Source organism: Xiphophorus hellerii, chromosome 5 (assembly GCF_003331165.1).
Source record: "Xiphophorus hellerii strain 12219 chromosome 5, Xiphophorus_hellerii-4.1, whole genome shotgun sequence".
Taxonomy (NCBI): Eukaryota; Metazoa; Chordata; class Actinopteri; order Cyprinodontiformes; family Poeciliidae; genus Xiphophorus; species Xiphophorus hellerii.
This window is the reverse complement of record NC_045676.1, coordinates 15163909-15190140: the sequence shown is the minus strand read 5'-3', so window position 1 is coordinate 15190140 and position 26232 is coordinate 15163909. Positions and strand designations below refer to the sequence as shown.

Sequence of the window (26232 nt, the reverse complement as noted above, 5' to 3'; positions counted from 1 at the left end):
ACCTGAGATACGTATAACTCTAAAATGTGAATGCATTAGCGCTCCTGCCTATTATATCTAAATAATCTGTGACATAACCTTTTTATTATTAGCATTACATCTTTATTTTCCCTTTTTTTTCTACAAAATAAAAAATGCACAGAATTCTGTGCATTTATTAAAGCTTGAATGGATATACGAGTGAAAAATAAGCGTGTTTATTTGTAAAATTGAACTTGAGAGTCTTATACTGACAAATTGCAGGCAGACTGTAAAATACTTTATATTATGATTTAATATTAACCTGGTTCAAAGAAGAACTGCTACCTGACCATTTAGTAAAAGGACAAAATAATCAGTTGTAAAACAATATACAGTAAATTTATTTAAAGATAGCTAACCCCTAACTGCCTTAATTTATTAATTAATTTTTTGTGTTTTTGGAGAAGCTAAATTTAGTGGAGAGTGCTAAATTGCATACAGTTATTAAAATTTTGGTATTTAGGTTGGAAAATTTGTAAAATTAGACATAAATGCTCATAACTCCTAACATACACCACCTTGGTTGCAATAACGCTGGTATAAATTTGAAGCAAATTTGCAACAACAAACACAAAAATATACCCTAGTCAGGGACAACATTATGACATGAATGACACTGATTATCTCTTTATTATGGGACTTGACATAGAAAGAGGGGTCATTTGTATGGCAGTAACTTTTAATTTTGTCTTTAAAGTTTATACGCAAACACATCCTTGGGCAAGTTTAAGGATTTTAGAAAGAAGGACAAGTAGATGGTTCTGTAAGGGTTGGTATCTCTCAAAAGTTGGTTAGTATCTCTCAAAAGTCCAAGGACATAGCAGAGGTGAACCAGGGACAAGGTCAAGAGGTTAACGATACACATGGGGAGCAAAGCCCAGATTGCTGGTTCTGATAAAAGGGTATCATAATACAAACTCAACTGCAACTGTGAGTTATGGCTAATTGGCAATGAATGTAGGATATCTGGGTGAAATTCAGTGAATGCTCTGGATGAACCCACCCGTATCATAAGGACAGCTTTCCTGATGTCACGGACTCCATCGTAGACCAAACGGGATGCATCAATGAATTCGTTCTCCTCAAAGGGCTGTGGGGGATTTGTGCTCAGCGCCTCGATCGCTACTTCCACCTGTTCAGCAAATCGTGGCATCACTGCAGAAAAAAATGCAGAAAAAATTGGTAATTGTTAGTCATCTGCTTCATTCAATTATAACAAAAGTGCTTATAAGTTCTAACTGAACAACAAAAACCTTCCTAAGTAAAACTATTCCTTTCAATAATAGTCCGGTGCCTGGTCTCATAGTGTAATTGTGTGCATCTATGACTAAATAGAGAGATAAGTATGGAAGCTAATGTGAGAGTCCAGGCTGTCAAATAATAATGTCAGTAAAAGGAAACATTCATCAAAGTCCTTTTGAGCCAAACAAAAGCCCTAAAAAACCCTATTGAACACAAAATGGCTGGTTTTGTTCTCAGCATAAACTGCTGGGAGTTGATGGAGGAGCTTTATGCTCTTTGTGTGTTTCTGCTGAATTGTGATGATATTGAATAGACTCTTAATATTCAGGAATATTGACTTTATGTTTCAATATTTAGCAGGTCACCTTTCTATAAGATCTTCTGGGGAGATTAATAATAATTGAGGCAGAAAAACTAATCATAACATTAGCAGCCATTTACAGAGGTAGACAGTAATCAGACAGAAAAGATTCTTACATATTCTTTACAATCGAGGGCTTTTTCAAACTATAAATGCTTGCAACAGCAATATAAGATTTAAATGTGATTCTGGTGTACATGTAATTTGTTATGAAATCCTGATTCCTTCTCATTCAAAAATGACAAGGAAGGAGGGGGAAAGGATAGCTCATTTGTAAAAAAAATATATATATTTATTTTTTACTTAGAAAACATAAGCAGCAAATATGTATGATTAAAGATTGATTTAGTTTTCCAAGAGCAAATACCTGGATTAATTTAAAAGAACATCGGTTTTGGAGAGAAAAACAAATTTAATGAGGACAGATGGATGATAAGAAGGAAAATATGGGGAAAGACCAATAAGGTACTGCTGCTTGGCTTGTGAACTCTCAACTGAAAGCCAACTGTGTGATTTCATTATTATTCTCCACATTATCCTGCACTTACATACAAAGCAAGCAAGATCAATTTCCCCACTTGCAGTAAAGGTGTATCAGCAATGTACCTATTTGTTTGATGTAAAATATAGTCTATATTTCACTAAACATAAAAAGCACTACAAAAAAACTGTGCCTTTTTCTTTTCATTTTTAATTCAGTTTAATCCACTTATTGCAGAAGCGTAAAATAGGCTTTTGGGAATTGCTGGGAAGGCGATTTAAATAGAAATATTTAAATGTTCTCCGAGCTCTTAATGAGCAAAGTTGCTGGTAAGAAGCAATTTCACTCATTCCAGTTGAAAAATGATGAAGGGAATTAAATGTGACCGTGTAGGAATGGATTTTTTCACCCGCCAGGCTTAAATATAGTTAAACTGAGAAGTTATGGAAGTACAATGAGTGCGTGAAAACTTCAAAGCAGAGGCCCTGGTGACGTGCTTTACGAGATGTACGAAGCAGTCTCAACCTTTTTTGATGCATAAACCTTAATTTCACATCCAAAAAGCCCAATTTAAACACAATATTATGACAGCTAAAAGCAAATAACGTTGCAAATGAAGCTAAGAGACAGCAATAATCTATAATATACAGGCCGGTTCAAAGTTTTTCCAAAAATGAATGACAAAACTGTGTTAAATTGGATATGTTGAGTAGTTGTGAATTATGGCTATATCATTAAACTGAATTGAATTAAATCACAATATTCAAGTTACTCTTTTTTTTTAAAGACTACTTTAAGAGCAGAATATTGAACATGATAAGACTTAAGTTGATGGATTTTCTTTTTTTTTGCTGAATCTTGATTTTACCATAGTACTTATATAAAATATTTGTGTTGCTAAGGGATTTCTTGAATGTTGTGACTAATGACAAAAAATTTTACTTTAGACTTAACTAAAGTCTGCACATGTCTGCGCAAAGAAAAAATATTTAAGACCTTGTACATGTACTCTGTATCACACAGTAATCTGCTTGGCAGGAAACGGTGTTCACATCAAACTGCTTTGAATGCAACACCAAGCTGATAAGGCTGGGAGTCACGCAACCAGTAGCAAGAACGCGCATCAGTCAAACCGATACTTTGTGCAGCACTTACAGTTGTGCGGTGGCTGTCCTGGTGGAAAAGAAGGTGCCCAAGTAGTCAGCCATTTCATAGTCTCCTTGGCTCATACAATATGCACAGTACGTCTGACTACGAGGGAGCCTTAAGAGTGTTTTGACTTATCAACGGTAGTCTGATGGGTTACAAAAATGCGGGAATAACACAAACATAAAACTACAAGAATCACACAAATCTAAGATTTAATTTCGTACAACCCTGCCAGTGGGTTTGCCTAAGATGGTATAAAATGTTACATCTGAAGCAGAACATCAATTAATCTGTGTCTGCAATGATCAGTAAATAATTTGAAGGGATTTTGGTGGCCCCTGTGGTCCACAGCTGCTGCATACTTTGTTAAAAGCTTCCTGTTAACTTCAATAATTCCCTGCAGCCATCTGAAGACAGCGGACCCATTTGTTGACAAATCTACATCGTCTAAAATGAAAAGAACGGCCCCAGAGCTCTTTGCCATTACACAAGACCATCTACTATGTTTACCTTTTCTCAAATCTTTTGCAAATTACCGCTGGCTCTCATTCCATTTAGTACTTAAGGCATAAATATGTCACATTATAGGATTGTTTTAACTGTTTTTGAGTGAAAAAGCCTTTGAGAAAGCAAGACTTATGTGACTATACAAACCAACATGTGTTTTCAAGTAGTGTATCTTCATAGCAAAGCATTTTCTTCCAGCTGCACATGTCTTACAATATCACAAAAAACTCAAAGATTCTTGAGAAGATTCTTTATATTTCAGAAGCTTGAAGCAATTGGCACAGATGTTACAGGGCAATAATGTTAAGGATGTGACTCATCTACAGTATAAGACTGTTTGCACAGTTTGTTTTCTGGTATCTTTATAATTTACAAAATTCAGTGATTAAAAACTCCCCATCTGTAACGACAGTGTAGCAATGTCTTTATTAGCCTAATGAGCACATCCGCTTCCAAATCTGCTGAATGTCAAACCCAAACAGGAAATTCAGGCATGTGAATCTCAGATATGCCTCAACAGAAGCCAATCAGGAAATGTCATGGGACCACCCTCCCAATCAGATAGCCAGAAATAATCTGCAAGACAAGAAAAACAAAAACTCCCATACTGTGAAGCTGGACAGGAGAGGAAAGAGCATAGGAAGTGTTGAACACTTAAACTGTTGTAACAAATGTGGCCACAGGGCTTACAACAGCAGTTTACAATTTATCTAATCCTTTAGGAAACATGTTGGTGTCATTAGCTTCCTTTTCTGTGCTCACATTAAACTCCAGCCAGAACAACTCTTCCCTCATTTGCTGCTTGTATCGTTTTACTGCGGAGTCATAAAACATAAAAAAGTAAACAAAAGCAGAAACCATTCCCAAGCATTATCCAGAGATCAATCCTACCTTAATTATCAATCTGGCTATACATTGCGTTTGACTTTTACAGAGGATAACTGTGATATGTAACTTGTTCATCATGTGATAAAATTTTATTTATCCAGTTGAAAATAGTCAGTGGAGTACCTTATAGTAAATCCAGAATTGCTCCAGATATGACTGATGTATGCACCTCTGGGAAAAGAAGGGTGTTCATGGGGTGAGAGAAAATTGCTGAAGAAATTTATCTGGTTCTAAAAATGTATCAGGAAGGTATAAGAATACTCAGTGCAGATTGATGTGTATTGAACTGTATAGCAGCAGAACAGCCAAGGTGGAAATTGTATTCTCAGATGCTTTAGCCCTTTTTTAGCAGAATAATGCTCCCTGCTGCAAATCAAAAATAGTTCAGGAATGGCTCGAGGAGCAGAACAATGAGTTTGAGGTGTTGACTTGACCTCTAAATTCCCCAGATCTCAGTCCAATCAAGCATTTGTTATTATCTGTGGGACAAACAAGTCAAACCATGGAGGCAGCACCTTGCAACTCACAGGAGTTAAAAGATCTGTGACTAATGTTTGGTTCCAGGTACCACAACGTACCGTTAGGGTTCTAATGCGGGGTCCCCAATGCTCGGGGTGTATTGATATCAGACTACTTGGTAAAACAATAAATATATACAGTAATTTCCACTGTATGATGAACAGAGTGGCTTTAGTTTGAAGCTAGCAAGGATCAATTTGTTTCTGTTGGATTGATTGGCAAGTAACAAGATAGGCAGTCAAAGGGAGCAGGGAGAAAAGCATGTGAGCCACATGGATAAAGCAGGTTATAGGCTGACCCAGAGGAGAGTTGTTTATTTTGTGCTAATACAGTTAATTCCCTTCCTATCCCAGAACACCAAAAATTACATTAGAGAGCAAGTTTGATGTGTGTGGAGGACCCTTGGTCCAGTGGAAAGTGTTTTTCCCATTTTTCCCACGGGCATGAAAATGGAATAAAAAATTGCCAGTTATACGGCATTGTAAAAAAAAAACACAACTTCCAGATCTTGATCTTTTCTGCTTCATGCCTCTCAACAAACAGCGAGCAGCAAGAGAACCCAACTCAGTTTCTGCAAAACCAGGATGCTGTTTTGCTCTCTGCACACCACAATCACAAAAATATGTCATTTTTCATTTGAATCTTTGTCCTAACAGCTCCAAAGACCTTCGGTCTAACCACAAACCTCATGCTTATGTAACACTGACTGGGTGGAAAATAAAAAAAATCCTCCTTTCGGTCTCTATCTGGTCTTCTCTCCCACAGTGTAATCTTGGTTAAAATGTTTTTGCAACATTCTCCTTCTGCCCTGCTCGTCTCATAGTAATTTCCTCATCAGCGCTCTCTTCTAACTCCCGCCTCTATTTACACACTGATTAAGGGACCTTAGCTCTTCTCCTTTCAAGCTTGGAGTTTGCTATCTGGCTGTCATTTTGGATAATACCTCTTTTCCCATCACTGTAACAATGGATGCAGATTTAAAAAGTGACTCAGCCAGCTGTGTGCTTCACACATATGGACCAAATAAGAAGGCCACTTGGTGTATTCAGAAAGCACACGTTTTTCTCCCTGTTTCTAGTCACTGTCTAAAAATTGCAGGATTATTTCTGGTTTTCAGCTTTTGGTATAGAAATCAGATAATTTTAACCAAAAAGTATGACCCACTTTGTTGAGTTTGAAAAAAGATTATTAGTTGACTCATTATTCTTCACAAATTGCCATTTTGCACAATTCAACTTTCTCATCAGACTTCACTAAAGCTCTTTTACAGGTCAATGGTAAACAGATGATGTATAATATTTCCAACAGTAGTTTGTGTTAATAACTTTGTTTACACTACAGAATGAGTCTTTAAGCTGCTAAGTAGCTGGTTACAGTCAACATTCCCATATTGACCAAAAATATGTCACACAGTCAATATTTTATGCATTGTTGTTAAGCATGAATTGTTATCAAGATTTTAGTGTGTATCAATACACAGTAAAATATTGCAAAGGAGGCATGTAAAGGAATATTAAAATCAAGTTTCTGTATGTAAATTGGTTTTGGAACCAAGTTTCAGTACATTTTCGGTACGCTTCACTTAAGAGAAACAAATGCGCCGGGTGAAACTTTTAACCCAGTTACGTTAAATCAACCCAGGGCTGAAACAGTCCTTATTTGGGGTACAGAACTGTTTCTAAATTGGGTTGTTTGTAACACTTTTGAAAGTGTAATTACAAATAGTTTTGTCTATGTTGGTGTCTACTAAGGTCAGTGAAGTGGGTTTACTTATTAAGAATCTAGGAAAAAAACACTGGTTCTTGGAGCTATTATTTTCGAGGGAGAAAGTATGAAGTGTCTTTCCTCATATCCCTTAAATCCCGCCTGCATTTCCTTTTAGTGCAGTTGATCCACTGATTTACAGGCACGACATGTGGGAGGCACAGTGACTGCATGTGTTATTACTCACAGCAAAAGCCTGGTTAAATCCTATTTTCTCCAGCCCAATGTAATAACAAGGAGCGACTCCTCCCTTGCTCAAATGGCATGGTGACAAAATATGGACCATATATCAGTTTTTAATCTTCTTTCTGCAGGCTTCACATTAATGAGCAACTTAAAAAAAAATTCTGTCTTTTTGAGGGGTGGATTATTTGAAATACAGTGTTATTCCAGGTAGGAAGGTGTAACAGAGAAGGAGGAGCATGACGGGGGGTAAACTGTGAGAAGTCATAACCACTTTCCCATTAGGCTATTGATTTTTCAACCTCTCAAGGACACGCTTCTATCCCAGACCTGACTGCCTGTCAGGAATCTATGGCAGAGACTTGCACAGCACTCCTTGGCTGCCTGAGATCTGCCTGAGCATAAATCTGACCAAACTCAATGTGTGAAGGAGAGATGGGCAAATTGAGACAAGGTCAAAGGGCAAGTACTGCAGTTGTGGTGAGCGTAGTGTTGGTGTGGCAGCTGTCAGAAATGATAGGGAGAGAATGGTGATTGGCATGAGTTGCCGTGGGCATAAACAGAGGAGTAATCAAATGGCACCAAAAGACAACTCAAAAACTGGCAAGTGTACAAACATATACATAGGGGGAAAGGAAAAAAAAGTTTTACATTTGTACAATAATCTGAAAAGGGATAAATGGGGAAAAGTATCAATGAATTCCAGTAAAATCTCACTCACATCGCTTAGTGAAATCTTTGGTGACAGCTATTGATTCTTTTAGTAGAGTCTAGTTAATTGGACTTGGTACCCTCTAAAAAGTGTGCGGTCCTATATCCTTTTTCATTGTTCAGCAACACTTAATCATCTTTCCCCCCAGCTATAGATTTCTCCTTGACTGTGTTCAGATCCATAGACATCAGGTTCAGGGAAGGACTGAGGGGAGAGGAAGGCAAAAGTTCACCAGGATCAATAAGTGCTTTATGGTCCAGATAAGAAGTGCATGGTAGCACTTACACCCATCCCCACGCCCCACCCCACAAATACTACCACTAAGAGGTGAACAGGAATAACAACAGCTCTTCATCAAAGACAAATGTGAAGCCAATGAAACACTGGTTTAACACAACTGCTGGTTCCTGGACTTGACATCTCAATTAGTATCCAGAATCGTTAAAATTTAAGTGATATTTCTCCCTGAGGACATCTGACTGGTCTACTTTTTGCAACCGTCTAGACTGTACTACCCGAGTTCTGACCAAGCTGTTTAATGTGACCAAGCTGTTAAATATGTTCAGGTTTTAATATTTTTTCCAGAAGAAATGTCACAATAATAACAAACATTTAGGAATAAAAATCACTGTATACCAGTTTCAAAACAACAGATTCAATGTAGCTACTTTATATGTAACCATCCTTTGATTTTAAATATAAGAAGTATGTGGCTAACTGTTCACACCTCACACCTTTAGTGAGAATTAAATAATACTGATGGCAACCATTATTGTTATAATATGAAGTAAATAAAATTGAAATTCTTTGCATGGCCTTTTCTTCATTTAAGGTAAATAATGTGAAATTCTCTCCTAATCTTTAAGTGCTTACAATTTTCTTACTGCACAGTATTTTAAGCAGCTGCATTTAAATTTTTCACAGCTTATAATGTCTAAATAATGGACACCCAGGTATAATGCTTCACTGTGCAGACCCTCCTCTGTCAAAACTACAGTTATGAAAGTGAGTTGTTACTCAAAAATTAAAAATGTGTTTTGAGCCAAAATCTGAAATGTCTAATGGTTGGGAAGAAACTGTCCAATAGATAAAATGTGAATGAATCAATGAAGCTGTCAAGTTTGTGATAAGAACATTTTCTGCAGCTAAGGACAATATAAGTGAACGCAGAATTATTCCTGGTATTTTTCTTCATTTTGCCAAGACATCCTCCACAAGTATTGCTGTTTTTCTATGGACATCCAAAATCATTGACAATGACAACAGTGTGAACTCCCTCTGTTTCTAAGTATTTAAGAAATATCACACAGATTTGAAAATAAGGGAAATATCAATGGTTCAATGCACATTTCCTGTCCAAGAAAGATGACTTGTCAGTGACAGGTGAGCATCACCATTTCAAATACATGAACTGGTCTGAACTGCAGCAATGAAGCGGTTTTGTTGTCAAAAAAGTTGAATTGTCAGTCCACAGACATCATAACATTTTGGAAATTGTTGTGCTTGTTTATTTTAATCTTGGTCAAAGTTAACCATGCCTTTTTAAAATCTAGAATGAAGAAAATAGATTAAAACAATAAACTTGAACTTTAACTATTTACCATACCAAATTTTGACATATTGCAATTTCACAATTTCATCTTTTTTTTAAAATCTTACAACTACAAAGTCCAATTCTTTTTAGTTGGATAACATTTAACACATCAGAATAGTATAAAACAGAATTGCAAATTAAAAATCAAATGATACACGCTTTCTTTGCAAACAGAAATCTAAAAGAGATGGTATGGATTTTTATTCAACCCCCTTTCCTCTCATTTCTAAAATTAAAATCCAGTGCAACCAACTCCCTTCTTGAATTCATCTTAATAATAGAGTCTTCCCGTGGGCTATTTAACCCATGTATTATACAGCTATTCTGTGAACATCTCAGAGGTTTATTAAAGACCATTAGTGAACAAACAGTTTCATCAAGACTAAGGACACACTAGACAGATTAGGATAAAGATGTAGAGCAGTTTATGCTCTACAACGCTGTGAGTACCACAAAGTATTCACAGTACTTTCCTTTATACGTATTTTGCTTTGCTATAGCCTTGGTTGAAATTGCAATAAATGAACCTCTTTACTCAAAATTCTACATACAAATGGTCCATTAGGACTGTAGAAGAAAGTTTTTTGTAGATTTTCGCAAATCTCACAGCCTTTGTTTAATACTTTATTGATGAAGCTTGTCCTTGAGATGGGAAGAGAAGATCTGGTTACATTGAGGATTAGATGGATGCAGTTAAATATTTGACAATGCTGGAAGAAAACATGTTAGAAGTTTAAAAAAAGACATATGACTGGGATAAAGGTTTGCCATTTAGAACTAATATGACCCTAAAGACTAAAAAAATTATACTCTCAATCCAATTTGACTGAGCTTAAGCTTTTAAGTCATGAAATGCGCTATGATGGCAGAAACTCCCCCCAGAAAATGTGCAACTGTAATTGCAGTGAAGGTAGTTCTACAACATATACACATAAGAGTGCAATTATACATGCACAAAACACTTTAGATATTCTTTGGGAAAAGAAATAACATATTTTTTTTATATAATAACAATATGCACTGATTTGTGTTGGCTTATGGCAGAGCCCCTACAAAAATACAAAAAAAGTTTTTGACTATTAATGACTTTGCAAGCATTTATATGATAACTTTTGGCTTCTGTTTCTCTTTATGAATTAGGCTCCAAGCTGTTTTTAATTTTCTAGTTGAACAAATTCTGCAACTGAACTAACAATTGAGAATAATTACAGTGTTGTAAAATATCTCATCTTTGTAGGGACATCGAGGTATAGTGTCAGACTGGTGGAGAAAAACCACTAAATCTCATTTAAACTCTTAAAACCAAAAAATACATGTTGAACTGAAATCAGAGGGGAACCAACATAATGGTGAATCATCAAGAGTTCTCCATTTGTTCTCAGTAATGCTGACATAATGCTTCTGTGCCACGCTGACTATTGAAACAAGATACATGCTCCCTTCAGGATTAATAGTACAGCAGCATAATTATCAAGTCAAAGTGCTCAACAAGGTTATACAGTAGTTGCATAAAATTGACCTCAAGTGTTCATCAAATATTGCCATGATATGCCATCAATTAATTACCCTAATCAATTACACTGAATTATGCAGTAACACATCACAATGTCCTTATATTGCCATATAACCAACAGTGTAAGTAGTTTATTATGGTGGAGCTGATCACCAGGAGAGGGGCGTTAGACAGATGGCTTTCTGAGAGCACGTGACTCAACGAATGCTGTTTGCGACTTATCAGCTAATAGGGAGGGGAGCTGATTGTGTCTCTCAATTATCCTGGCAGATGAAAGTAACGAGCGAAACAACAGATATACCGCCTCGCTAAATGGGCTCTAATGGGAGAGGTAGAAACTGGAGCGGGGAGGATGGTAGAGAAAGGCGGGTGAAGAAAAAAAAAACTAGAACAGAAGGGGGTGGGGGTGGACAGAGCATAATGGCCTGTCAGAAGATGTTCTACTTTTTTTGGTATACAGGACGGATTGTGGTCAGATTTTATTCTTCTATACCGGTAATGGATAAATGACTTCTTTCCTTTCATCCTGTGGCTCTGTTTTGTGTCCTGTTTGTGACAGTATATTTTTAAAGGGCATGTTCAAGTATACTTTTAGACAATTTGAACAGCTCTTACAGAGAACAAAAATCTTTATAAGAAAAACTAAATTCAATGTGTTTCTTCTCTGTTTGCTTAGTCTTTTTCTTGAATGAACATGATTATAAAACACTATAGAGGACTGTATTAAGAAAATCATTAGTTTGCTTCTACATTTCTGGAGCATGTAGGGGTTATAATAGTAATATAATAGCTAGGGCTATTATTTCACATTTAGAGTCACCAGTTTTAATGCAAACACCATTTTAGCTTTCCGTACAATGTAATAAAAACAAACAAAAAAACCCTCTCATTTTTGCTTTTAACAGTAAAAAATGCTTTCATTACATGTTAATCCTGTTAGGGGTGAGTGTGCACATCCATTTCCGCAGGCTGCAAACATTCTTACTGAAAATATTGCAAGCATTGCTATATTTCATCTTCATTGATCACAGGCTCCCCCAAATGTCCAAGCAAATTCGCTCCTCTGCCCAATGTTACCTTTTAATAAGATTTTAGGCTGTGACAGATGCTATTATTAAAAAAATGCATGGGTGTAAAAACAGTGACATGTTATAGTTTTGGTAGATATGGCATCCAGTCTTTCCAAAAAACACTTTCATGTTTTTTTTTAATCTAGCTGTTGGCAGATTTTGACAGAATGTAGTCAAGTAAGGGGGGTTAAAAGAGACTAGATTAAATAAGTAAATACATCATTAAATCATTAAATAAATGTAGAATGAAATAAATAAATGTTTAATTATATGTATAGATAATGTATTTAATATACAATTAATTTATTCAATTTGTCAATAAATTAGTAACATGCAAACTTATTATTTGCTTATAATTATTGAAGCAAATAATTATTTAAATGTGTATTTAATCCTTTCATGGTTCCTGTTCCTGTAGCGTCACCATGACATAATTTTATCTTTCAAACTCGCCCCTTGAGGTTGAGAGGCGTTGCTTTGGGTGGGGCTCACATTGATCTACTGAACTCTACTACTTTAGCCTCATTCTTTGAAAATCATGAAATTAAGGATTCTGATGAGCTTTCCTGTGAGATTTTACAATTAGTTGACAACATAGAAGCAGGAGATTGTTGTTCAGAATATGTGGCGGATGAAGTCAAAGGGGTGTCTGAATGCTTGCATCATGGCATACTGTATAAATTGCAAAATCTCTCCAATAAGGTCTAAAGGAAGTTTATGAAAATCCTGTATTATATGTTTGTGATTTATAGAGAACAGACGGGGCTGGAGACGTAACAAAGCATACATCCTGATGAAGCGTAGGACCTTCACTTTTGAACCCTCATATGAAAGAAAAACTAAGAAACAACTAAGTAGTTCTTGATTCACTTAATTATATTGATTCAACTAATAAACTCTGGTTGGCGAGACTTGGTTAAATCATTTAGTGTTATGAATTGGCAAGTTATAAGAAACGTTTAGGTTGTCTGAGTTCATCTTATTTTCTGCTTTTAAATCTAAACTAAATGTCTTTAAGGTCTATTCTACCCTTTTTTATAGCTTTATAGCTGTGTATTTTTTGTGCGGTGTTTGTTGCTGACTCTTGGTCAGGACTCTCTTCAAAATGAGGTTTTTAATCTCAATGGGTTTTATCTTGGTAAAATAAAGGTAACATAAAAAAAAATTTCCACAACTCTACATTTCACAAAAGAGCACATAGATGCACCTGTCTGGTCACCCCTGATTACCATTATTCAGACTTAAAGGTTTCTTCAGTGATTGAGATTAGTGAACCAACTATTTAAAATTAATTTGAAAAAAAGAATCACTTAGTGCACTGAAAGGTAAAACCATTCTGATTTAGCAGTTCTTATTTCCTCTGTTTTCCCATTTTATTAAATTGGATACCAAAGATACAATTTTCCTTCCAGTAAGAGACAATATGTGAGGATAGAGGACACAACATTAGACTGCTCTTCAGTCAGAAATTCATCTGAACCTTTTTTTGTGAGCAAAACATTAGTTAAATAAATACTTAAACAATTCAAATAATCTTTTAATCTAAGTATTTACTTCATACAGAGGTTTCCACTGCTCAGTCTAAATGTGGTGAATTCTTAAAACAGAAATGTCTAGCTTAAAGTACATTTTTCCACTTTACTTGTGACAGGAGGAATTTGTTCATTCTATCTTGCCTACCACAGAGATAAACTTTAGTCTTCTAAAATAAGCCCTGACGCTGCAGAGAGAGAGAAAAAAATAACTGACGAAAAATGGACAGGTGCCAGAACTGGTAGAGGGGTTCACAAGTGGTGTCCAGCTTTTGTGTTAGAGCCAAGACACTAATCATAAATGTGGGGAACTGAGCATTCAGCCAGAATTGAAAGCTACAGTAGATTTTAGAATATAAACCTTTGTGTGCCGTATTTGCCGTTAGACCATAGTCTAACGGCAAATACCGTTAGACTACGGCATTTGCCAAATGATTCATGGTAAAATATGCATTTATAGTACATAACTCTATGACGAAGTGTGAAAATAATATGTTCAATTATGGCTTCTTATGCTACTCCACTGTTGTGCACTAACCAGTTTCTGACAGGAGCTTGATGGACTCCAGCACGCGCTCAGTGTAGACCCCAGGTTCATAGTTTTCCATCTCAGCATTAATGATGTGGACCACACGGGCAGCTCGTCCACGAATGGCTCCAGCAGTTCGGTCGAGAGTGTCCACATCTCCCTCTTGCAGGGCAATTACACATTTGTTGACGTCCTCAAGGATGTGATTCTCTGAAGAGGAAGAATGAAACTGGTTTTAATCAAACAAAAGAGACCATACCTTCTTTTTTTTTCTCCATAGAAACACAAATGCTGTCTGAGATCAAGATTACCATGAATTTTTTGGGACATGTCGGGACATGGCATTAACACTGCAACTGTGAAATGCAAGTTATGCCACACATATTCGCCCGTGTACTTCTGAACTTCAGCTGCACCGGTCTGTGACCCATAACTCTAAAAGGTTCTGTAAGCTCCTGGACAGTGAGATGCATTGAGTACAATGTCCAGGTGACATATGATGATTAGATGGGAAAATTCTTTTGGATTAATTTAGTTTCTTCTGTGATGTATTGTACTGTATATTCATGTATGCACAAAGTCATCAAGTAAAAATGACAAAAAGCCTTCAGATTTGTCCGTCATTGTTTTTAAAAAGCCGGTCAAAGACAGAAAATATTTGGTTAAAGCAACCCCTCCGATCTAAATGTATTTATTTTTGGTTTACGTTGACGCAAGTAAAGAATGTCTGGCTTGTTGCGTCTATTTCTTAATGAGCAAAGTTTTGAAAATGGGTAGACCTTTTAAATCTTAATAAACTCCATACAACAATTTGGAAATAATATTTGCTGCTCTTTACCTGACACAGAGAGAAAGTCGTCTACAGATGTGATGTCATCCACTGCTTCAGTCAGAATGCGTACTTGCTTCTCCCACTGGTCCTTGAACACATCCATGTTGTCCTGGGCCACCTTGCTTTGGGGCCGCGCGGCCAGAGTGAGCGCAGCATTTATAACCTGGAAAGGAAGACCAATCATGTTGTAGTGTATTCCACATGCATATATATATGGCAAAAATAAAACAATTTGTGTATATTACCAGTTCTCTTTGATTTAGGACATGTCTTAATGCATTATTAAAAGTATGTCTTTTTTTTGCTACAAAAAAGCAGCATAAATAATAACCCTGCAGTGCTCCATTTGCAACTCACAATCCACAGTCCATTATTTAATAACAAAATAACCCTTAAATGTAGATAATGTGGAATTTGTGAGAATGTTGGACATGTACTGTATGTTAAAAAAAGAAAAACAAAAACAAAACAACACCGCTCCTATAGCCTCAACGTGTACACTTGCAGTATATTCAGCTCTGTTAAATTGGAAAATCTTGAACTGAAATATGGAGCTAAATCTTGCAACATTTTCTGCTCTCACCAACTCTAAATAGATGTCTTAGCCAACTTCGATTTAAGTATGGGAGCCCGAAGTGTCACAGTTGCATCTATATGACTTGTAAATTATAGGTAAAGGCAAAAACAGGTCAGTCATCTGAATAAACCCAAAGTGAGTGGCTTAAAAATATAATCCAGGATAATCATGGCTCAAAAGATTCAGATGAAGGTTAGAATACAGTTTTGTACAAAATAGATTTTAAGCCTCGCCACGTACAAATTCATATATTCAATAGGATTTCTATTTTTTTCCAGCAAACTGTCTTTCTTAATATTTTCTAAACCTGTGTGGAAAGAGGGGCACTGGCAGCATGAATGACAGCATTGTATATTCATAGAAAATTTACTGAGAATTGTTTTCAGCTCCACATTATAGTCAATACTGTAGTTACTATACTGCATTTAGTGGGACTGCATCAAGTTAAAGGGATATTCTTTGGTGTCTTTGATTTAAATTGTATGTTAAAAAAACATTGGGCAAGGTAAGAACCGGTCTGGCCTTAAATATGTGGTAAAATAAAGAGTGATACTGTAAGCAAATGACTGAAAGGTTCTCAGTGCAACCACTTGCTCTAAAATGAATAATAATAATGAATGTTGTCATATATTGTACCACTTTTAAATGTAGTCAAACATAAAGTAGTAGTCATTCATTCATTAAAAATCCTAAACTTTTTCAAATTTTATAGTATTGCTATCTGCTAATGTTGTGCTACCTAAAACTTTTTTATTTTATTTTCTTTTTCTTTTTTCTTTTTAAATTTTAATGACTAAACAAATTTAATCACAGTAAAGCTGTCATGCCACTTACAGCATGCACTCAAACCCGACATTCAGCAATATTCAACAATATTTAATTTTCATGTTGGAAAAATCTAAAATTGTTTAATAACAGAAAGAAATAATACATAGAAATTTAGATAACAAAATAATCAGCAAATCTTAAAGGAGATCTGACACTGCCATGTCAATCTGAGAAATGATTTTGGTACAAAGAGCTGTGAAGGCTTCAGCACCTGACAAGGACTGCAGCCCATCTGCAAGGCCGTCTTCTGCCACAGAAAACAACTGCCTACATGGTATTTACTGTTTAAAAGTGATTTTCTCTGACAATTTCGAGACATGGCCTTGAATCCTCCCACTCATGCCTTAGGTCTGAAACTGCTGGGGCTTCAGTGGAAGATGCAGGCGGGAGTAGGGAGGGGACTCTGGACTTGTGCTCTAAGAGACGAGATTCCTTCCTGACATTCTAACCAGAGCAAGCCATTGAAGTTTGTTACAAATCTCTGTGAACTCCTCTGCCTATTACTGGCTTAAAGTCTGAGTCCTTCACCAATAACTAATGCCGTGGTCCCCAACAACTCAATCCAACCTAATCATTATACAAAACGTGGAGAGAATGATGCTGTATTCAAGAGAACTAGGAGATACAGGACAGATGATGCAATATGTTCATTTAAAACGGGACTGACAACTGACTTGACTTGAAGGTTTTGTATTTTAAAAGACATGTGACAACCTCACAGGTTCAGGTTGTGGATTGCTACCAAAACTATTTTAATCCCAAAACAAAACAAACAGTGAAGGACCATAAGATACTTTTTAAAGTAATTGACAGATCTAACAAAGTGAGTATATCATATCATCGGAGTGCACAACATCTAATTGTTGTCAGTATTAATTAGTAAATTTTTCACACAGATTGACATAAATAACTTTTTTTAGTTCCACCAAATCTTCAAAATCTTCCAAATAGCCTTTGTTTGGTTTATCTTGGTATCCCCAGGCAACCACAGTTTCCTTGAATAACACACAGTAAATTGTCAGAATTGGTTACCTTGGTAAAGTTTAAGACTATTTTAACAGACAAAGAGAAAAGCTTAAAGAACTTATACTGTGACCTAATTTGCAGCACTATAACACTATAACTAAGAAACTGCAGAGAAATTGAATAATGATAAAAGAATTATGAGTCAGTAATTAACTAGCTAAGCTGTTTATTATTTTGTTTAGTGCTCTTCTGTATACCTTCTGTTTCAATTTATTTTAACGTAAACATTTTCTCTAGGATGTGGCAGCAGCTGAGTTTAAGACAGTGCTATATGTAGAAGAATAAGAAACTTGGGCTAAACTGACTCAGAACAGATGAGGGGGGAAAAAATCACTCTTTGTTCCGCTTCCTCTTTGTTCCTCTTTCCCCAGTCACAAAGTCTGAGTCGATTATGTTTTTTAATCCGTCTCTGTTGAGCGTGTCCAAGGAGTATCAGGAGAAAATTCTTTCCCAAGTTTTCAGAGTTAGTGAGTTATAGAGGGTGTACATAGCGGAAAATGAACATTAAAGTCTGAATCTTAACTTCAGCTTTTCTTCTCTATTTCCACTTTTCATTCTGCGTTGTGTCCCATGTGAAAAGGATTACCCTAAACCTGGGAAATAATGGACCAGTTTTAACATCATTGTTTGTCTGCATTCTGAGAAATGGTGCAACAAGCTCTTTCAATTCATTACTTATAGATATTCGTTGAATTCTGCATACTGTGATTTTTTTCTGCTATTTCAAGTTGTTCCACTTTATATATAAAAAAAACTATCCAAAGCTAATCTTTTGAGATCAGTTGAGTATGGCTAAAAACCAAAAAACAATGTTGGCCACACAATGTATCCAGCTTGCATTTAAACTTTTTCCAAGCATTTACCTGTGGACATAGGCTGTCAATCTGGGTGGCTGCCATCCGTACCAACTTCACACCCTCTTCATTGTTGGAAATGGAGCAAGCCAAGTTGGCCACCTGAATAAAGCAAGGAAGAAAAAAAAAGACATGGTTACATTAAAATGAACCTGGAAACATCAGTTACTCTACAGTATAAATTAAGCTTAAAATTTAAATTGGAAAACAAATGACAAGTATAGGCAAACTAAAAAACACCAGATGTTTATAGCAGTAACAGAGCACTGCTCTTAGACTGCAGGTTTACTGGTGGTTCTGAGAGTTTATACAAGTAAAATTATAGGGCCGTGCTTTAGTTTTCAGCATTCTCCTGTGAAACCAGACTCCAGTATTAGTCTGTGTCTTTAAAGATTAGGCTTTAAACTTTCCTTTTTGATTAAGTTCTGCTTAAGAGTGACTTAGGTTATCCTGAAATATCTCTGTGGTTATGCTGCAATAGGTTTAGGCTCCTTGGAGACAAACTGACCCCTTTTCCACCTCACTCAGCTACATTCCCCTCCTTATTGCTGTTATTTCATCATTTAACTTAACACGCTCTGTTCTTCTTCTCTTCTTAGAAGCTACATCTAGTCTGGTCTTCTGTTTAGTTGTGAGACCTTCCTGGAGTCGGGCATTGACTGAGCTACTGCAGCCAAAAACTTGTAGATGATACACTTGGTGCTGTCTTTCACTGGTAACCATGTCTCTCTCTAAGATACAGCAATTGGATGAGCTTTTACTGTGACAAACTGTCTGTGCTCTCTTCCAACTTATAGAAAACTGTCTCAGACCTCATCTGCATAGCTCTGTTTCTCTCATCAACGAAGCCATGAAAAAAAATATTACCTCCATTAACTTTTAACTTTTCTGTTACATAAAAAGTATTTCTGAACTGTGATTCTCTCTCTGTGTGTGTGTGCATGCTCTGTCTTCTCAAACCCCCAGTGGGTCATGCCAGATGGCTGTTCATACTAAGCCAGGTTCTACTGGAGGTTTCAATCTGTTAAGGGGAAGTTTTCTTTTGCTACATGCATGCTCAGTAGAAGGGATTGCTGTAACTTCACCAACACATAGCAAGGGAATGACCGCTGTTGCCACATGCTCATCCAGGAAGAGTGAATGCTGAAAGTCAATGATTTGATGCAATCTGTTTGGTTCCCTTATTTACAAAACTTTTGAGCCAATTTGCATTTACATACCTGAAACAACTTCATAACACACAGTTTACAAGAGTCGTTTAATTTCTGATCTTTCTACTTTACTGTTGTAAACATTGACTGACGACTGTAAAAAATAAACCATTTTTGGACTTTTTACTTAGTACAGGGAAATTATAAGAAAGAAGAAAGGATTGAACAGGTTGAAAGGAAATAACAGAATTTATTTGGATCCAAAATGACTTGATTCAAGCGACATGAACAGTGAAACCAGAAGTCATTAAGATAACATTTCCAACACTTCTCTGACGATAAGAAAGCATATCTAAATAATTGAGGAGTTTCGTTAGTGCAGACAGGTTGCCTAATTTCATAATTATGGTGCTAATTGGGTTTTATGAACAACAACAAAAAAAATCTTTCTTTTTCTCTTAAAGAAGTTTACAGATACAATGTTTTCCATCAGACTGTTGACTTCCTGAAAATACATGTCAGCTTATCTGAGTTGATATTTTAATTCCTTAGGTAATTTTGGCGTATTAACTAAACACAATATTTAACAGTTCACTTGCTTTAAACTGATTAAATGTGTTCCAGAGAATTTAAAGACTGTGTAACATGGACTCTGGATGCAATATACCATAAAGAGCTGGCTGGCTAAATTTACAAAGCAAAATATGTCAGAGGTGTAAAATGGAATATTTAAAATCACCACATTTGAATCATTCACTTTTTATGACAAACAACAAACACACATGTGCACGCAGCTCGCTTTCCTCATGGAGTTATTAAATTTCTCCACACCCTCACTGCAGCTCATTGCTAATTTTAATAACTTTAAAACCCTTCAAAACCCAAATCTCATTCCCAAACAAATCAGATTTCAGCATGAACCTTCGGGCTTTGAGACTGAGCTGAACAGACGTGTGCCTGTTGGCAGCGAAAGGTGCCAGTCTGCATTAGCACTTCTAGCACTCCTGTCACTGTTTGAGAGAAAGTGAGGTAAATCAAATTTGTTTTAGAGGACTCTTGCTTAGAGCTCTGTCTCTTTACTCGTGACAGCAATGAGCACATTGATGGATTACAGTCCTTTATGTGAAGCATGGTGTGTGCATGCAGGTGGGGGTGTATGCGCGGGGGTGCGTGTGTGAGTGCATGCGTGTGCTTAAAGTGGCGTTAGTGACAGAGTGGAAGTGTGTGATTGTGAGTTGGCGCCCCATAAATGTGAGTGGATGTTTGCATTGGATTTCTTAGAGAACCATAAAAAGCATATTTTTCAACTTAAATGCTGTTGGTGATGTTATTATGGACTGAAGATTTTTAAATATTTTTTATTTTCTTTCCAAAGTGCATTTGAAATCAGGAACATTTTGTGGATACTTGAAATTGTTATCCACTAAAGAACTGCTAGAGCTTCTGCCGTTTTGGTGTTTTTCCTGGTATCTCATAGAAATAATATTCTTCTTTTGCCCAAAAATTCATACTTTATGAGCAAATATTATACCTTTATCTCTTTTTGAAAGTATTACATCTTTAATGATGAATAAATACATTTCTGTTTGTGATGCAATTATTTTTGTTCTCATGCAACTTGGTGTAACTCTTGAACAAGTATCCTGAAATCACAATTAATATTTCCTTTGAAATGGTGTTTATGTTTCATTTTCTTGCACTTCCATTAAAAAGTGGAAAATAAAAAATAGAACTTCTATGCAAATTCACATTCATCGCTGATTCAATTAGAATACAACAGCTCCACTTAACCAGCAGAAATCACATCTTTCTTCTCTGACTTTATCCTCTTGACATGCTTTCCTGTCTCCAGCTTTGCTCAGCCCTCTGACTGCTGTTGCGTCTCAGAAGGCAAAAGGGGCAAAGGGCTCTCTGGATGCTGGAACCATGCCCAACAGGCCCACTCCCACTCCCTGTTACCTAACACAGAGTAAAAGGATGGGGCCAAAGATGCAAAATCTAGTCCAAACTACTAATTGCAATCATCTAAGGAAGCACTTTTCCTTTGGGTTTTAATTTCTCTCTTTTTTTTTCTGACAAGGGTGAGAAAAACCAAGACGGAAGGTCTGAGAGTACACCCTGCAAGACTAATGCTGATATGGTCAAAGATACTGGAGCCGAATAAGGAATTCAAAGAGGCAGATGGAAGAGTGTGTGTGTGTTTGTGTGAGTGTGAGAAAAGGAGGAACAGAGAGAGATCCCTGCTGAATGGCCATTCTTCATTTTAGCCTAGAACAAAGAACTATCGATTCTGTCCTTTAACTCTGCTGCGGATAATCACTTCAATTCTAATTTGATGACGGTTTCCATGGCACATGGAGAGATGAGTATTCTTACGTTAGTCATTTAAATCACTGAAATGGAGCCAAGTAACTGGAAGACGCTCAGACAATGTCGGCTTCTTTTCATTACTCCAGCTGGGGCGCGGTTAAATTGGACTTATTATGTGTCATCTGGAGGCAAATATGATGGTAAGACGTCGAGTAACATCTTAAAGTGGTCTGTCTTGTTCTCGCTTCACAAGAAGCAAAGCTCACAATCAGCTGACCTCAATGTAATTTCAATAATTCGAGTACCTCCCTTCAAAGCACCAATTCTGCAGCCATTTCTAGCAGTTACACTAGAGAACATTTAGAAATGGAACCAATCCAAACGTTGGTGATAGCCAAGGTTCCAGGTTCAACAGTTTGTCGGAGAGGAAAGCAGGAAGTAGAACTTCACTTGAAAAATAATGTGAAAGAAAAATTCACTGAAGAGGACATTGATGGTTACTGTATGGTAAATCTATTATCTGTACTCTCAACTTGTTACTGGGAAGCTGTTTGTGAAGGGACATAAAATGCAGTGTATTATTCATTTTTCACTGAATACGGCTAGAGCATTACTGCTTCTTTACTGTCTCTTAGCAGAACACCTAAATAGCAGAATACAGTTTGCAGGATGCAGGAACAAATACTGCAAGTATAGTAATAATTACCATGAAATAGTGACTACATACTTTGAACTAAATCTACGGAAAGTAATGCATTGTTGGGAAGTGAAACAAGAAGCATTGATGGTACTCGATATTACAAATAAAATCCTTGAATGTACATATGAGCTTTCTTTACATTGGCATCCTGAATAATAAAAACAATGCATTTAGTCATCAGATTCACTTATTTGTAAGTCCTTCTCAGAATAAATGCAGCTGTTTCGTAAAGGTTTCAGAGGTTCAGTTTGAGAACATTAGTGAGCAAATAACATCATGGAGACCAAGGGACGCAGCAGACTGATCAGGGTAACCCTGTTTTGTAAATAGGGTTACAAAATGATTTCATGATCTTTGAACATCTCACAGAACAGTCTGTAATTCATAATATAAAAAAGAAAGGCATGTGGCACAACTACAAATCTATCAAAGCATGGATGTAAACCTATGCTGATAGACAGGGCAGGGGGAGAATTAATCAGAGATGCAACCAGGACTAGAAGAAAACTACTGATGAAGGTTAAATACAAGAAGTCATCTTTTCAATCTGTTACAAATGATGGAAAAAGCAAACATGGAAGAATGTGTACTGGTAAGATGAGACCACATTCACAACACTATGTCAAGTGGAAAGCTAACATTACCCTGAGCATGGTATCATCTCATGAAACATTGTTGTGGAAGCTACAGGGATGTATTTTCTCGAGGTTGAGCTACTTAGCAAAGAAATTGTGCTAATGTTGAAGACTATGCATGTGTAAACTTGGAAGATACCAAATAATATAATTGTTCCTGTAATTGCAGTGAAAGGTAATTTAACAAACTATTGCCTCAGTGGGAGGAACAGAAAGAATGGCAGACTTGTCAGAGATATGTTTATTAAAAACATGAAAACTGCCAAAACTACAATTTTGCTGTACAGTAAACCCTCGTTTTTCGTGAGGGTTGTGTTCCGAAAAGAACTTGTGATAGGCGAAATCCGTGAAGTAGTTACCTTTATTTTTTACAATTATTATACAGCATAATTAAATACTCTACATTGAAACCAAAGAACAAAACCTGTTTTCAGGTCCAAGCATTTTTAAAACAAATATAACGCTTTCTTACAAATAACTACAGTAAAATAATCATTTTAATCATTAATACGAGGTACAGTAGGACAAATTGTGACTCGCGTATTTCACTGTTCCTCTGACTGTGACGCTGCGGCCTGACTCCGCTCTCTAGTATCTTTTTCTTCTGAAGCCTGTGGTGCAGGTGTGTTTTTTCGAAAGAAGAACATAGTTATCGGTAGTAGTTGTCTCTCTTTTTTACTTCTGGGCAAAAACATTTACCAAAATTTGCAAAGCTGTATTACGTATATTTAAATACCATAACGTTATTGGCACACAGGTAGAGAAGAAGCGCGGAGACTGTTTAGCCAATCAGGGCGCAGAACACAATGCACTGTGAAAAAAAATTGCAAAACAAATCTGCGAAGCAGCAAGGCCGTGAAAGGTGAACCGCGTTATAGTGAGGGTTCACTGTACTCTGAGTTGGTCTAGTAATAAAATGAACTTGATGGCTATAATATGATCACATTTGAAAGAACTCTGTCTGTATAGTAGTGCCAGCCCTTGCAGGAGCACTAGCATTTGTTTTAGTCAAATGCTGTTAGTTCCCAATGGCTTCAACTGTACATTCACTGTATGGACCGGAAGAGACTGAAGGTGGAGATGCATGACATTAGGTAACACATGCAGTCAAGGTTGTGTAAGGTTCAAGTCCATCGGGAATGCTAGGCAGCGGGAGCTCACGACCTGCTGTAAATGACTGTGAACCACAACTTTGAAAATCAATCCCCATTAAAGAGTGAAGTGCTTATTGCCTTGGGAGGAATGCCCACCGGGCTTGCTGCGACATCAAAGCAATGCCAAACCTTCTGGCATATTAAAACAAGAAAAGTGTGAAAAAACAAGAACAAAGGCAATGGATTTCCAACCATGTTCAGCCTGATAATAGCTGAAGGGCTCACTCCACACTTAAAACGTGTTCTGATAAACATTACCCTTTCTAATTTTAAGTTTTCACTTAAAAAAAAACATATAAACTTGCTTAAAGAGACCGCAAACCTTTGAGTGACACCTCGTTGATATCAATGTGTCACAATAAATTGTGAAATAATATTACATGCAGTATTCTGAGCCGAATCATTCATAGCAGCAAAACTGTTTCACCTAAATCCAAGTTGTGAGGCTAGAACACAAAGAGTGAGTCACTATGAATACAGACTGCTGTTTAAATTCTCCCTTTGCTACCTTGTTCTGTCAACCCACACATAACCAGCTAAAAGACAAAGTGGACCTAAATTGCGAGTGACTCTAATGCACTTAGAGGTTCTCTACACTTCTTAAGTTGGCATGGAAATGAGCTTAAGTTGCTGTTTACGAACTGACTGTTTACAAAGTGACAGGTTCATAGTACTACCCGACCCTCCTTCATGAACAGTCTCTGCAGCTTACCCCCTGGTTCAGTGTTGAAAGCTGACGGCAGCTGGAGGTTTCAACTCAAACAGAATGTCAGATGAATCTCTAATGCCAATAATGCCACACTTTCACTTTATAAATCTTTATTTTTCTTTATAATCCCAGCTAACAAAAATTAACATCCATTCCACTTAAAATGCCAAGAGTTTTGACACAAAAAATATTACTTTAATTATTCTTAAAGATAAATAATTCAGGACACTGTTAATGTGACCCATAACCTGCACAAAAAATTGTAATTGATGACTTGCTGAGTTACATATCACATTAAAACTATATGCTAAAGTCAGTACACACCTGCCATAAGTTACAGTCCCTCTAGTCAACAACAAACGTTGTTTTGTTCCTATAGTAGCTTTTTTTCTGACATTTTCTTTGGCATATGTGGCTTGGAGAGAGATTCTAAGGGATCTAATAGTCTAAAGGTAAAATTATAACACTGCACCTCCCAGTAAAGCATTGTGGTGTGCAATGCATAGGAAATATCTTTGAAATCTGTCCAATTAGGAAGATCTGTCCAATCCTTCCAGTTAGACAGGATTGGACAATCCTGTTCCTTGCAAAGGCAGAGGGGACAGATGCACCAGGCTGATGGACTCCTAATCAGAGTGGTGTGATAAAAGTAAAAAGTACTTTGACAACGTATTAGTTTGAGGGTAAGCACACTTGTACATTCAGATTAAGATAGAATAAAGGTGGAAAGAGTTCTGAAATGTTGGTCTTGATTTGTTACATTAAAAAAATCTGACATTTTACCTGGAGCATGTAGACTTTTTATTCACTGTAACTCTTCTTCACATAAAATAAATACAGTAAAATAATAAAAATTAAACAGAGAGGCATCATGGCAGTACCATGAACAACCGTAAAAATGAAGTACAGAGGAGTAACACTAACTTCTATTTATTACTGCAAGTATAGTCCTCCTTAGTGCATTACTTTCTGATGCAAAATTGTAATGTCCCAAGGTTAAGACACTCACAATGACCCGTTGATGGCAACATAGTAGTTCAATGACCCGATTCTATACGGTCAATGACTCCTTAACAAAGCTCCTACCAGGTCAGCACAAGCAATTGTACAGGTCCCCTGTGACTAACCCTTTACAACAGGACCATTTAACTGAGGTGGAGATGCACAATGGGAGCACACTAGCAGTTATGTAAATGAAACAGCCCTCTCTTTTCCACACACTGATAGTTACATGCCATAACTTTCTATCACACAGATGACTTCCATGTTAATTACCTTGCAATGTGTTTAAAGTTATTTATCAGTGCATTAGATTATTAAAGTCATCTTTTGACAGCATTGCTTTTAACAGAGCGCTTAAGTGTTCAGCTTCTGTCCTCTTTGTGATCACA

The 26232-nt window shown here is 36.6% G+C and overlaps 1 protein-coding gene across 2 annotated transcripts in view; it reads right to left on the bottom strand.

Moving 5' to 3' along the window:
* ctnna2 (catenin (cadherin-associated protein), alpha 2) overlaps positions 1-26232 on the bottom strand; it is a 321544-nt gene that overhangs the window by 35457 nt on the left and 259855 nt on the right. For both annotated transcript variants that reach the window (XM_032562146.1, XM_032562147.1), the window contains 4 exons: positions 18192-18284; positions 14904-15060; positions 14075-14275; positions 1025-1176 (listed from right to left, as the gene is read on the bottom strand). In XM_032562146.1, the coding sequence (XP_032418037.1) occupies positions 1025-1176; positions 14075-14275; positions 14904-15060; positions 18192-18284 (603 nt within the window). The remainder of the gene's footprint in view (positions 1-1024; positions 1177-14074; positions 14276-14903; positions 15061-18191; positions 18285-26232) is intronic.